The following is a 15,000-nucleotide window of genomic DNA, read 5'->3' as shown; positions in this document are numbered from 1 at the left end:
TGCTTCTTTAATTCATCCTGGTTTGCCACCTGATATATATACCTCAAGTTATGCATTGCAGCTCCCTGAAATCATAACTCAACACCACATGGAAAAGGGATGCAATCTGGTCTGACGATATTCAATAAACAATATGCAACAATGGAAGAACCACAGTAAACTAAGCAAGAACAGTACACCCTCCTCTATTAATCATAACAGGTTTCAATCCAGATATAAACTTTTGCTTATAAATGCATAGGCAAATCTCAGAGAGCCCTTACCTCTGTTGGCAACAAAGGGCCTCTCTCTCAGAGTGAAAGGGACGCTATATGATTCCTGTGTGCGGGCAGCTGTGCTACATGGTAGTGAAACATGGGCTGTGACGCCGTTGGCATGCGTGAACTTGAAAGAATTGAAGCTAATATGCTTCACCGAAGGTGCAATGTCAGTGTGCATGTACGACGGAGTATAAGCGTCGTGAGAGAAAAGTTGGGCACAAGAGGCATTAGATATGGTGTGCAGGAGAGATGATTGTGCTGGTAAGAACCCTATGGTCGAGGAAGCTATGTAAAGAAGTTCTGATCTCTAACTATGGGGGGAACCTGTGGAAAAGGTAGACCAAGGAAGACATGGGACGTGTCGCAGTGAAGCGTAATTTTCAAACGTTGGGGTTCACGTAGGCAATGACTACTGACTGAGACCATTGGCAATATACTGTGCTTGTGAAGACCCATCAAGCTAAGTGATATCGTAGTTTTGACCGATGCTAGTGTCACGTAATTAGCACACGTGCTGGTAGCACGTAAAAAGCAACTCACGAAAGCAATGTGGCCGCTGCTAGTGTAGCGTACCTGGAACCCGTACTGGTCCCACATAAAAAAAAAACACTTGTCGAGCGAGCGCTAAGCCTCACGTAGGCACTGTGTCCGATGCTGGTGTGGCATAACTGGAACCTAAAAAACATCTTTCGAGCATTGGGCTTCATAGAGCAATCTGGCACCCATGCTAGTGGCACATAAAATGCACCTGTCAAGCTTTGGGTCTCACGGAGGCAATGTGTCTGATGCCAGTTTCGCGTAACTGGCACCTGTGCCAGTAGAACGTAAAAAGCACTTTTCACGGGTTGGGCCTCATGGGGATAATGGCGTATGACGGAGACCTTTGACACAATGATCTGGTTGAGAAGAAAACCTATCAATACAAGTGAAATCGTATTCATGGCTGAAAGTGATGTCATGCAACTGGCACCCGTGCAGGTGGCACGTAAAACCACCCATTGCACTCTCGGAGTGATTGGTGGTAGGAAGGGCATCCAGCCGTAAAAACCATGCCAAGTCTGGTGCAGCCCCTGAGCTTATCACCTTCCAACCCCTGCCAGCATGGACAATGGGCGCAAAATGATGAAGAGGATAACGATGATGATGATGATGTCTGCCAGTTTAAAAGATTTTAAATTCTAAAAGGTGGCCAATGCTGTTACAGTTACATCTGGGTAGAATCTACACTCTGTAATGGGGTTTTCAGCAAGGCTGGCTACAGTTTGCTTCTCTAAGACCACTCTAATTACCATGGAGTGGTGTGAGGGTCCACTTTCACTCAGACCTTTCTGCAATTCCTTGTGAAACTTTGAAGCAGTGATCGCAAAAGGTATTTTTCTGCAACATACAAGCACAACAACATTAACCATCCTCCAAGCTACAATCAAGACACAGTCTTTTGGCATCTGTAAACAGTCACCCATGTTCTCATACTCGTGATTTCAATTATTCAAATATTGATTGGGAAAAGCTTTCATTGTCCACAAAAAACAAATTAATTCTTTGATATAATTTTGTGTTGAATTCAAATTGGTCCCAGTTAGTCACTTCTTCTACAACAGGTAACAGCCCTTTGGGCCTGCTATTTACCACTATTCGTGAAATTGTTATCAGCCTCACGACCAAGGTACATTTTGGTGATTCTAATCATGCTCTAATCTTGCCAATATATCTCTAATGGATAAACCACCATTATAATGGATAAGCCACCAGATAATGAATAATCCACCAAATAATGAATAATCCACCAAATAATGGATAATCCACCAGATAATGGATAAGCCACCATTACCTCTAAATTCCTTGTTTTACGGGAACAATGCTGACTAGAACTCCTGTTGGACTGATTGGCTTCGAGTTTACAATTCCACAGATGTCAAGGCTAAACTTTAGCACATCCTTAATTCAATGTGGGCCATGTGTAAATTTTCAATACCATATAAATGTTCTAGAAGCCTTAACAGTGTAAAATGGGAGATTGCCGTATAATATCAATGAAACGCTGAACGTGAACAGATTACATGGAACATAGGATAAAAGAAAAATGATGCAACAGAGCATCCAACCATATCAAGTAAGTGAGTAAAACAGGCAGAACTTAAATGAGAAAAACTCATTGTATCAAACCTGGATAGAAAATAGTTCTGGAAGAATGTACATTCGGAAACAGAGCCCTCACACTTCGATCACACCTCTTCATAATCCTCACGTAAATTATCATTTTTCCCGTGCAGGGGTGTAATTTCGAGGTCTTTGCATGCAGACCAAACAAAACCCTAACCCTCTCCCTATCTTGTCCAACAAGGGCATCAAAAAGGATGATCACACAACAACTAACAATTAGTGCCCAGCCGGTTTCACTCACCACCTCATCAAATTAATGGTGTTCTGTGTAAGAGATAGATACTTTGAAGAATCTGGAATTTGCATAACCTAACCCTAACCCTCACAGATTGGATTTATCCCTAATTCCATCAAATAAGATTTCTCTGAAAGCAATTGCCTAAATAACATATGCTGGCTCTTGGGTAGATGTTATTTATCTTGACTTCACCAAAGCCTTTAATTCTCTGCCACACAAACGAATTATGGTGAAGCTGCCTGATTCTTGTGTGAGGTTTAATTTACATAAATGTCTGATGTCGTTCATTCTTGGTTAACAAGAAGTAGCCACAGTGTAAAGATACCATTCTACACCCTATAGAATCACATCTAAAGATTGGTAGGGATCTGCTTTTGGCCCACTGTTGTTTCTGGTATGTACTAATTGAATAGATGCCAAACTGAAGCATGTTACTCTACACTACAAATCATTCCTTCAACCTCACCTGGACATATTGCAGCAATGGATTTCTAAACCGAGCTGGTTGTAGATAGGTGCACCACTATAAGTTATGGAAGGTAAACCCAGAATTTACCTCTTTCCTCCATAACACCCAACTGAAGAAGTCTACTGATGAATTGGATCTCGGGATTAACGTCAAGAATGACCTTTGAAGGAAGATTCACATTCCTAAAATTATCAAAAAGATCGAAAGTATCTTAGCATCTCTCTGAAAATGCTTTGTCTGGCACTTTGTCGAGTTATCTGTATGGATATGGTACGTCCAAACGGTTTGCATCTCCAATCTGGAACCCCATCCAGTCTAGAATATTACGTACAACTAGGCAAATACACTCTGTCAGTCACCATATCTTAAATGTATTCTTTCTCTTGGTATCTGCACAACAACATTTCGATGTCTAACAGCTGACTCGGTGGAATCCCACAAGAATATCCACCATCTTCCCAACAACAATCTTTTTGAATGCAATTTACCTAACACCAGCAGACATGCTTATAACAAAGAAAAAAGCAGTGCAACACCCATGACTTTCAGAAATATTTTTGGCTGCTCACAATTGTTGATGCATGAAATAAACTGATATCATTTGTTAGCTATCAGGACACTGCATTCTTCAAAACTTCCATATTTCTTGAAATTCCCTAACACTCTTCCTCGTGTACCTATGTATTCTTTCTTTTATATAACTCTTTTACTGTTTCCCTCATTTTGGGGGTGTTTTATTACATGTATCGTACGTGTACTTCAAGCTTCTATTGCTGCCTTTATTTGATTAATTGCTGCTTTTTCTGCCCCCTATTTTGCCCCCTTTCCAGTACATTCAGCTGCGCTCTGTAGACATTATATTCTTATTATAATTAGAACAATCCCATAAACGATCATTTGTAAAAGCAAAGAAGATCTTCTGATGCTTGTCATTTGAATAAAACAGAACTATAAAGTTTCAAAATCAAGATCTATAAACAATAGGCAGAGGGGTGGATGTGTGGTAAGTAGCTTGCTTAACAATCACATGGTTCTGGGTTCAGTCCCAATGCGTGGCACTTTGGGCAGGTGTCTTCTACTATAGCCTCGGGCTGACCAAAACCTTGTGAGTGGATATTGTAGGGGGAAACTGAACGAAACCCGTCGCATATATATGTGCGTGTGTGTGTGTGTGCGTGCTTGTGTTAATTTTTTTTGTCTGTGTTCGTTCCTCCACCATCGCTTCACAACCGATGCTGGTGTGTTTACGTTCCCGTAACTTAGCGGTCCGGCACATAAGTACAAGGCCTACAAACAGTAAGTCCTGTGGTTGATTCTTTCGACTAAAGGCAGTACTCCAGCATGGCCGCAATCAAAAAGAAACAAGTAAAAGAGTAATATCAAAATTTCATCAGTCAAAGAAAGGTTTGTATATTCACTAAGAGCGAAATGTGTCAGCTTCTTAAGTAGTTAATACAGAGAGATGCATGGCAAAGAAATTGCCAAATCTTATAAAATACGGGAGTCTAAGGCGACTAAAACACCTAGTAATGGTATATGTGTTACTTGAATTATTTACGTTTCCTGGCAGCTTATTTTTTGCTGTGAAGATATGTGGCAATGTTCCATCAGTATTTGCAGAAATATACATATACACTGTTGGTGTGTGTTTGTAGGTTATTTTTCTATGAAACCATTCTTAATATTGACTGATTCAGACATAGAAAAGCAAGATAAATATGTTGGTAGACAGATAAATTCCACTTACTTCTAAATAACAATTTCAAATTGGAATTCATTCACTTCATTATTTAGATCTATATTTTCCTATTGATCAGAAATCTTTAAAATAGGGAACTAAGAGAAGTAGGTGGGGATGGACAGTGAAGTATAACTGTCAACACTACGAATCATGTGAATGTAATCAAAATAGTGTTCTTTCTTTGATCTCCTGACAACTGTATATTGTTTTATTGTGTGGCCTTTGACGAAAACACTAGCGACAGTATAATGTATTGGTAGAATTAAAACTAAACAAACATATAAACATGATTATATACAAAATAGAAAATGTAATGGTTTATCTTTTCATTGCCAGGAAATACTTACTTTGGTGGTAAAAATGTTTCAAATTTTTTTCTCAAATTTGGGTCCTTAATAAGGTCCAATGGTGTGTTATTGTTATTATTTTTATGGTGCAAGTCGGCTCCCTGGCTGGCCAGATATCTAGCAACAACCACACCAGAGAGCCGTTCCTCCATTTTCAGGCTGAGGTCGGTGCAGCACTACAAATGATGAAATATAAAATGATAACAATATTACACAAATATTCATAACAAATGCCCCTAATTACATCTAAATTTACTCATAGGTTGTTTATCCAGTAATTAAAACAATTACAAAATATTGAGTTCCTCCTACATCATCTTTAATTGCGTCCATTTCCCATTTTCATGGTTTTACTTGATTTTCAACACTGAGACATCTTTTAAATATTTTGTCATTGTATTGAGTAGGACAAACCTTATTGATTAACATCAAGCTTATTGATATTTAGTGAGTAAATATTTACTTGTAAACCAGACATATATCAACATATTCAATAAAAAAAAGTCAAATATAGGAACAACAAACCAACAAGAACCTATCTACACAATTGGCTTGATAAAGGCGGACAAGTGGCCATATCATAAGAAAGAGTATTGTATATATGAATATAACACAACATGAGAACAAATAAAATAAGCTATATCAGAAACAGAAACACCAACAACATAACATAACAAAATCAATATCACACAGACATAACCAAACATATCATTAATGTTTCCTTAATTAAGCAAGAAGCATCTTTGAATGATGAAAGTAAAGTAAAGGAAGTAGGAATTAATGTCAGAGCTGAGGCAGCACACCAACACATTGTAGTTATTAACAAATTATTCACACTAATAGTCTGAGAGACAATTCCAGTAGGTGGGGTGGTAGTTGGGTGTCAATGTCTGTTCTTCTCACCAAAGAAGACATTACAACAATACAACAGAAGTCTGTTAGTATAGTGACCTTTATTCATAAAGGAAACAGAGAGTTGCAACAGTTGACAATAAATGCCAAAAGATCTACCAATATTTAGATGATGCATATATACATGTATATATATATATATATATATATATATATAGATATGTACACACATACATATATATTCATACACGCGTGCACACACACACACACACACACACACATACATATACACGCATATGTGGGTACAGGAAGTCACAAACAGTAAACAACATGAAATACGAATAGAAAAGAGTCGAATACATAAACAACGAGAGAAACAAATGGAAAACAGGACAAGTAACATAAAGAACGACCCTTCATCATTTGTCAGCTGTACTTCTACTCCTCATTTCAAGCACTGAATGACAATAGGTGGCTTCGAAGGGCAGTTGGCCCCCAACCAAATCACAATTTGGGATTTGCAGAGGGTCAAAGTTGGTAACAAAAACAAGACAGTGGAGTCATACAAGGAAACCGAACGAAACAAGGAGGGTCGTTAGTCGAGACATTATAAATTATTTTCAGAATCTAACAGAATCTAGGTATTTTAATAATACTTTCTGTTATAAGCACAAGGCCTGAAATTTGTGGGGTGGGAGTAAGTCTATCCCATAGCCCCCCATCACTTAACTGGTTCTTAATTTATCGATTACGAAAGGACGAAACTCAAAGTCGAGCTTGGTGGAATTTGAACTCAGAATGTAAAGATGGGCGATATACCAGTAAGTATTTTGCCCGGCGTGCTAACCATTCAGCCATGTCACCGCCTTAAAGGTATTCTAATAATAAGGATACCAAGATAGGGTTCAGTACAGCATATCCGCGTATCAACGGTATATGTGGACATTGATGTAAATACTAATGTATAGACAGACTTGTTCTTTCACTTATATCTACATTCACATGGACAGACCAATCGATATAAGTTCCCATGTATATGTTAACAAACACAAAGGTATACTCAGGCATGCAGTGAACATTCCACTTTAAGTTCCAGATCCAACGTAGGGAAGGCCCCCAAAGTGGTGTAGTATAAATCAGAGCACAAATGGGTTTCAGACACATTTTATATTTATGAAGAAATCAATTATATAATGAATAAAAAAAAGCATTTTCCTCATTTGAATTGAAATTAAAATTTGAATACAATATTTAGGATTCTGCTCATGTGGCACGTAGGAAGCTTCCACTCAAACTGCCCAACGCATGTCATCTTGGAAAACGGACGTTAAACAATGATAGAGATTATGTATGACCCCACTTTGCACCTGACTCCCTTTTCTTATTATATTATATTTATGACTTTCATGTATGTGTAGACATGCGTATATATATATGTGTGGTAGTAAACATATATATATATATATATATATATAAATCATATATATATATATATTATATATGAGTTGCTTCTCCAACATACTGAGAATTTAGAAATAGCAGTCAAAGAACTACTGATTCCAAACTACAAATTTTTTATACGGGACTATTTGTGACGCACATAGAATAGATTCTTTGGAGTGAAGTGTTTGAACTCACTAGCCGATAAATTTCGTAAGTGCCTTCCTCACGTGGTTTTGATGTCGCATGGTCAAAATTCACATGAGTTTTTATTAGACACTTTCAAATTTATTCGAATATTGTGGCTGAAGATCGGAATAGGGTAACTTCATACCCTTAACCGTGAAACGTCTTACCCGATTAACTAAAGGCAGGTTTGTTTTTGCTTTTCTCTTCTGTTTTTTGTTCTGTGTGTGCCATAAATATCGCCATCCGCTAGAGAAAAAATTTGTAGTTTGGAATCAGTAGTTCTTTGACTGCTATTTCTAAATTCTCAGTATGTTGGAGAAGCAACTCATGCTAATCCCTGTATATTTTTGATTATAAATGGTTTTACCGATAAAGGTTTTTTCATACTGAACTACTTGGCAAAATTGTTAATTATTAATTTTATTACTAATTGACGATTCCCTGCCCTATATCTGTATATATTATATATATATATATATATATATATATATATATATATATATATATATATATATATATATATATATACTATCATCATCACCATCATCATCGTCGTCATCATCGTTTAAAGTCTGCATTCCACGCTGGCACGGGTGGGATGGTTTCACAAGAACCGGCCAGGTAGAAGCCTGCACCAAAGTTCTGTAACTGTTTTGGCAGGATTTTTACAGCTGGATGCTCTTCCTAGCACCAACCATTCAACAGTGTGGACTTAGTGATTTTTATGTGGCACAAGCAGAGACGAGGTCAGTTTTTGCAACACTAAAGATATCCATATAAACACACACACTCACAACCATGCGGAGATGTTCGCCTACAAAGGCACACATGCACCCATGCCCCAACAGTACAAGATGGGTCGAATAAAGAGTGGAGTGAATTCCACTTTCTTTCATATTTTATAAAATCTACGGACATGAAGAAAATACTGAAGTATTGGGTCATCCCAGAAACAAATTTTAAGTTCAGTTTCATGAACTAATAGTCGGAGGAGGACGGGTTAAACTACCTGCATCAACTTGCTATAAAAACAGGTAGTAATTTTACATTGTGCTTATTCATAGTGCAAGTTGTGAAAAGTGCAGTTCGATTTTAACAATTAACTTTTCAAAGCTGTAATAGAAGTGACAAAAGAGCATATTCGGCATATTTTGCTTTATGGGTTCAATAAAGGTAACGCAACGGATAGTGCAAGGAATATTAATGCAGTATATAGCGATTGGACAATAAGCGTGAACCAGTGTCAATGGTGATTCCAGAAATTCTGAGTATGAATCTACAGCCTAGAAGACGAGCCTCGTCCTGCAAACACTCCCATTGTAACTGTTGAGGAACCACCAGAGAAGCTTGGATTTGGTCCTTCAACCATTCATTGACACCTTTGTGCCATCGGAAAAATTAGCAAATTGAATCAATGGGTTCTTCTCAAACTTTCCGAGTCTAATCACATGCAGGATACGAAAATGAACTCTTCTTTGCTGCCACATCTCATGAATGAACATTTTCTTAATCGGATAGTGACTGGTAATGAGAAACGGGTTCTCTACAAAAATGTCAAGTGCCATAGACATTGGGTGGCAAAATGAGAAGTACCGGCGCCCCAGGGTAAAGAAGATCTTCAACCACATAAGGTGTTGTTAACTGTTTGGTGAGATATGAAAAGTTGAGTCTATTTTGAACTTTTGAACCCAAACCAAACGATAACAAAGGAGATCTACTGTGAGCAGTGTGAGCGGCTAAAGTCAGCGACAGGAGGAAAACGACCATCTTTTGTTTCAAGACGAAAGTTATTCTTCCATCAGGATAACACTCGGTCACATACAGCGAGCATGACATTCCAAAGGCTGGAGCAGTCTGAATGAGAAACAATGCCCCACCCATCATATTCGCCGGACATTGCCTCATCGGATTATCATTTATTTCGCAATCTTCAAAATCAATATTTAGACAAAGTCAGAACAGTAATGGAGGAGCATTTTTAATCCTGGACAAGTAAATTTTGGAAGAGGTGACTTGCAAGTCTACCAGATAGATGGAAGAGCATTGTAGAAAATGAAGGAGAATATGTTTTAGATTAAAAGAAAGTACTTTGTTTATCTTAATTTTGAAAAATATAAGTATAAAAATCTGCTTTATTTATGAGATGACAGCAAAAAGTCCAGTAGTATTTAAGCCCATACTGTTGATGACATGAGATAGCCGAATACAGTGAATGGGCTTTAAACAGCATTTTACAAGATGTATACTCAAACTGAAAATCCTTACTTGTGTGTGTGAGTGTGTGTGTGCATGAGTGTACATACAGAACTTAAATACAAGAAAACTCACTAAGGACCATGCTTCATTGTATTCATTCTCTAGTGTCCTAACATTGAACATTGTTATGACATGTCCACAAGAAGTCAGTGGACGTATTTCGTGTACAAGAAGTGGGGTAGAGAGCAGTTTTCAGTCAGAATTCTTCATAGAATGGTCCGGATGTATTTACCATGGCAGCAGCACTATAAAGCTCAGACATCTCTTCTATCCTGCATCATTGTTAATTGAGAATAATATCCCCTCTATTAAATAGGTCACTTCTCCCTCATATTGTGATGGCTGTGTTTATATGGCGAACATCCGAGATGGGTCACCTCTCGACCGAGGTGAGACCCACGTCTTTGAGAGTGAAAGGAGATGGAATATTGTTTGTTACATAATATAATTCGGATCATAAGGTGAGACTGGATCACGAAATGGTAATGGAGGATGGAGGTTGAGAGGTGGGAATTGATACGCGATAAGCAAAGTTTGTCTGTCTGTCTGTTTGTCTCTCTCTCTCTCTCCCTCACACTCAGAGAAACTCACACATACACAAACTCATACATACAGAATCACATATACAGAAATACACACAAACACATATATATATATGAATAAATATACACAAACAAATTTAAAACTTACTTCATTTAGTATATCCATGGGTGCCCCCTCGGAATCAAACACTTCTGTTTTCAAAGCAAGGTGCAAACAACTGTTGCCTTCACCATCAACATCATTTACGTTTGCACCTCGGGCTATTAAACAGTTTATTATTCCGAGGTGACCCCGGGAAATGGCTTCAAGCAATGGTGTCTTTGTCTTATGGTTCTTCACTTCCAATTCCACTGAATCCTTTGTGGAGGTAAAAATAGAAAATGGAAATTTACATGAAAATCAGGATGGATATCAATGTGTCATTATTGTCTTCTACTGCATATTTGATCAAACTAATCATGTACATTTAATGTTTGTCCGTAAAATCAACCTTTTGTAAGATCCTTTAAAAGTTGCTATGAGGATGTGTTTTAGACAGGATAAAGATGTCATAAATAGGTTGTTTCAATTTAACCTACCTTTTATTCCTGATTATAGTAAGATTTAAGGGAGTAGAACAAGAGTGAACACATGATTAACAGATCAAGACTAGTAAAGAAGAATTAAAATTTCTAAAGTATACTTTTGATGTTGCTATATTAATAAGGGGTTCATAAAACTGTTCATCGCCATAAAATTAATGAACGCACACGCACACATAGACAGAGACACACACACAAATATATATACAGAGAGATTTATATACATTACTGTTGGATATATAAATATATATGATGAATGAGGAAAATGTAAAATGAAGTTCATGAGAATCATTATTCACCACAACGATCATTTTGACCCATCTTGCATCGATTCCTTGTGGGTGGGAGAGTGCTCGGTGTCACTTGGCATGTTGTTGTTGTCAGTAGGTTCTTGGATTATAGCATTATAGCCAACAACCTCCTGGCAACAACAGGCCAAGTGAAACCAAGAATATTTAATGAGGTATCTTCTTTAAAACAAGACACCAGATGAGATGCATCTGCACCGGAGGATGCAACACATGCAATTATGCACTATCCAACCCACAAGTGTCCGATGCAAAATGGGTCGATACTCCATTTCCCATTCCTCCATTTGTAATAAAACTCAAAAACTGTGAATTCCTGGGATAGGACCAGTCACATTTATATCACAACGTGTGTGTGTATGCGTACATACATACATACATACATACATGCATATGCATACATAAATACATACATACATACATACATACATAATACATACACACACACACACACATACATACATAGAGAAACTGTGTACAGTTGTGGAAATTAGCTGGCCAACGGATGTTAACATAAAGTGAAAAATAGAATATCTTGAAATAAACTGATTAATGACATCCATACGTATATATATAAATCCGGAGAAGAAGCACTCTCTAAGACGTAGAGCAGTGTAGATTTTAAAACTGGGGAAGGCCTGTTTCTGGGATTGCCCTGGGTTTCCGGTCCCAAAAGGTTTTAGCTTCATGGCGTAACGATACCCCAAAACTTGTTGGCCTAAAACCTCTTCTAAATATGGAGGGTAGAAAAGCCTCAACTCTTCACCTCATACCCCTAATCACGTCCATTATCTTTTCCAGCAGCATAGGGGTGTATAGTTCATTCCTGGAGTATCCGAGGTCAAATCCTTTCATATTTATGAGAGACCCGTGGTTTCAGTAAATATGTAGAAGCGCTGCAATTGTGTTCTATTTAACAGAAACCACATGGTCTCTAGGATAGCCTCTTGCCAGGGAACGGAAAAGGATCGTTTGCAGAAAACATAAATCCCAATCTTTTCCCCGCTCCATATTTAGAAGCGGTCTTAGGCCAAAAGGTTTTGAGGTCTGACGATACGCCATAAAGCAAAAACCTTTATGAACCGAAAACCCAGGGTAATTCCATAAACCGCCCCACCCCATTTTTAATATACATATCTCTCTCTTTCTCTCGTTGTCTCTCTCTCTCTCTATGTATAATATATATATATATTTATTTATTTATATATATATATATGTATATATGCATGTATGTATGCATATTTACTGCTTCCTTTTTGATACGAGAGGTGTCTGGAAAGTTTTGAGCCTAACCTAGAATCAGGGCTGCTATATAGTTGAAACAATATTTTCTGGTAAGTACAGTCTTTTCGGAGTATTCTTGCTCATTTTCAGGATTTTGATATTTTAATTTTATTTGCTGCAGATTTTTGAATAAACAAGCTTCGAATTTACAATGAAAATGGAGAAAACTGAGTATCGTGCTGTCATAAAGTACCTTCATTTGAAAGACATGACTCCATCAGAAATCCATGAAGATACGGTGAGAACCTTAACAGACAATGCTCCTTCATATGGAACAGTCAAACACTGGGTAAATGAACGGAAGCGTGGAAGATGATCCAAGACCAGGGAGACCTCCAACTGCAACCACCAAGGACAACCTTTGATCTTGTTCTTGGTATGATAATGCAAGAGCGCCCAATATCATGTCGTCAGATTGCCGAGAGACTGGGCATCTCAACTGAAAGAGCAGACAATATTGTGACAAAAGAACTTGGGTTCTCAAAGGTTTCTGCAAGGTGGGTCCCTCGCATTTTGACTCCTGAACAGAAACGCACCAGGTGCACTTTGTACACGAGCAATGCGGAACTGTTTGACGCTGATGAAGAGAATTTTCTTGCTCGTTTTATTATTATGGACGAAAGTTGGGTCCATCACTACCAGCCTGAAACCAAAGAACAATCAAAGCAGTGGAAGCACACATCTTCTCCTACCCCAAAGATGGCCAGGGTTATTCCTTCAGCTGGAAAGGTCATGGCGTCAGTTTTTTGGATTCTCAAGGTGTCTTGCTGATCTATTGCCTTGAAAAGGGTCACACCGTGACAGGGCTGTATTATTCTCAGCACCTGAAACGCCTCCGAGAAGCAATCAAAGAAAAAAGGCCGGGAATGCTCACTAGAAGACTCCTTTTTCACCACGACAATGCTCCAGCCCACACCTCAGTGGTTGCCACGGCAACAATTCATGATTGTGGATACGAACTTGTTCCCCATCCGCCTTATTTGCCAGACTTAGCCCCCTCTGACTTTCATCTATTTCCAAAAATGAAAAAAGCCCTGGCTGGTCGCCATTTTGCCAGTGACAATGACCTCATAGACGCTGTAGGAAGTTTCTGCAACGGGATAACAGCGCTTCAGCACCGCTGGAGAAAGTATTCAGCCATCGAGGATGGGGGGGGGGGACTATGTTGAAAAATAAATCATCAGAAGCTTTGTTCCATGTTTTGTTTCTTTGAGGCTCAAGACTTTTCAGACACCTCTCCTATCTTACTAAATAGCCTTCTCTCTTCTATAAAAAAACTCTTTTCTGAATGATTGTCTTCCATATATTAATTTATGGAAATAAAGTTTTGTCGTTGTATGTGTATATTGCATTGAAGAATGGATGTAAACATGATATCGTATGAACTGATATGCTTGTCATTTATACTTGTTTTACTTTGTAAATTGTACGATTACACTGTGTTATTTATAACCTATACACAGATGCACACATTTAAAATGATTTATCTTACACGAAAACTTCAGTGAAACGTTGTAATCTCAAAGATATCAACTGGTGAAAGAAATATATGCATCTTATAACTTTTTACTTTATATGTATATATATATATATATATATATATATATATATGTAATGTCAGTGTGCAAACTCGACAGAGTGTAAGCACATTGAGAGAAAAGTTAGACCTAAGAAGCATCAGTTGTAGTGTGCAAGAGAGACGATTGCGCTGGTATGGACATGTGGCAAGAATGGATGAGGATAGCTGTGTGAAAAAGTGTCACATCCTAGAAGTTGAGGGAACCTGTGGAAGAGGTAGACCCAGGAAGACCTGGGATGAGGTAGTGAAGCACGACCTTCGAACTTTAGGCCTCACCGAGGCAATGACTAGTGACCGGGACCTTTGGAAATATGCAGTACGTGAGAAGACCCGGCAAGCCAAGTGAGAGCATAATCTGTGGCCTCTGCCAGAAGTGTAGCCAGCTCACTTATTCGTATCTTTACTTCATTGGACACTAAAATCTGCTTGCGAAGACCTGTTGAGGAAAGTGAATTGAAACCGAAATCGAACCAAATTCGATGACTGGCACCCATGCCAATCTCTCCTTCATTGGACAGTAAACTCTGCTTGAGAAGACCTGTTGAGGGCAAGTGAAATCGTAATTGAACCATATTCGATGACTGGCACCTGTGCCAGGGGAGCACTAACAACACTGCCCGAGCGTGATTATTGCCAGAGCAGATGTCTGGCTTCCGTGCCAGTGGCATGTAAATTGCACCATTTGAGCGTGATCGTTACCAGCGTCACCTTACTGGCACTTGTGCCGGTGGCATATTAGAAAAACATTCA

General features: G+C 38.4%; 1 protein-coding gene across 5 annotated transcripts in view; it reads right to left on the bottom strand.

The window, feature by feature from the left end:
* Positions 1-7: 7 nt before the first annotated feature.
* LOC149129190 (uncharacterized) overlaps positions 8-15,000 on the bottom strand; it is a 47,305-nt gene continuing 32,312 nt past the window's right edge. For all 5 annotated transcript variants that reach the window (XM_089346730.1, XM_089346732.1, XM_089346731.1 and 2 more), the window contains 2 exons: positions 10,646-10,855; positions 8-5,394 (listed from right to left, as the gene is read on the bottom strand). In XM_089346730.1, the coding sequence (XP_089202856.1) occupies positions 5,215-5,394; positions 10,646-10,855 (390 nt within the window). In that variant the 3' untranslated portion in view covers positions 8-5,214. The remainder of the gene's footprint in view (positions 5,395-10,645; positions 10,856-15,000) is intronic.

The sequence above is a fragment of the Octopus bimaculoides genome, unplaced genomic scaffold (genome assembly GCF_046866305.1).
Source record: "Octopus bimaculoides isolate indiv1 unplaced genomic scaffold, ASM4686630v1 contig124, whole genome shotgun sequence".
NCBI classification, from domain to species: domain Eukaryota; kingdom Metazoa; phylum Mollusca; class Cephalopoda; order Octopoda; family Octopodidae; genus Octopus; species Octopus bimaculoides.
Note: the sequence above shows the minus strand (reverse complement) of the source record. Positions and strands in the feature narration are given on the sequence as shown.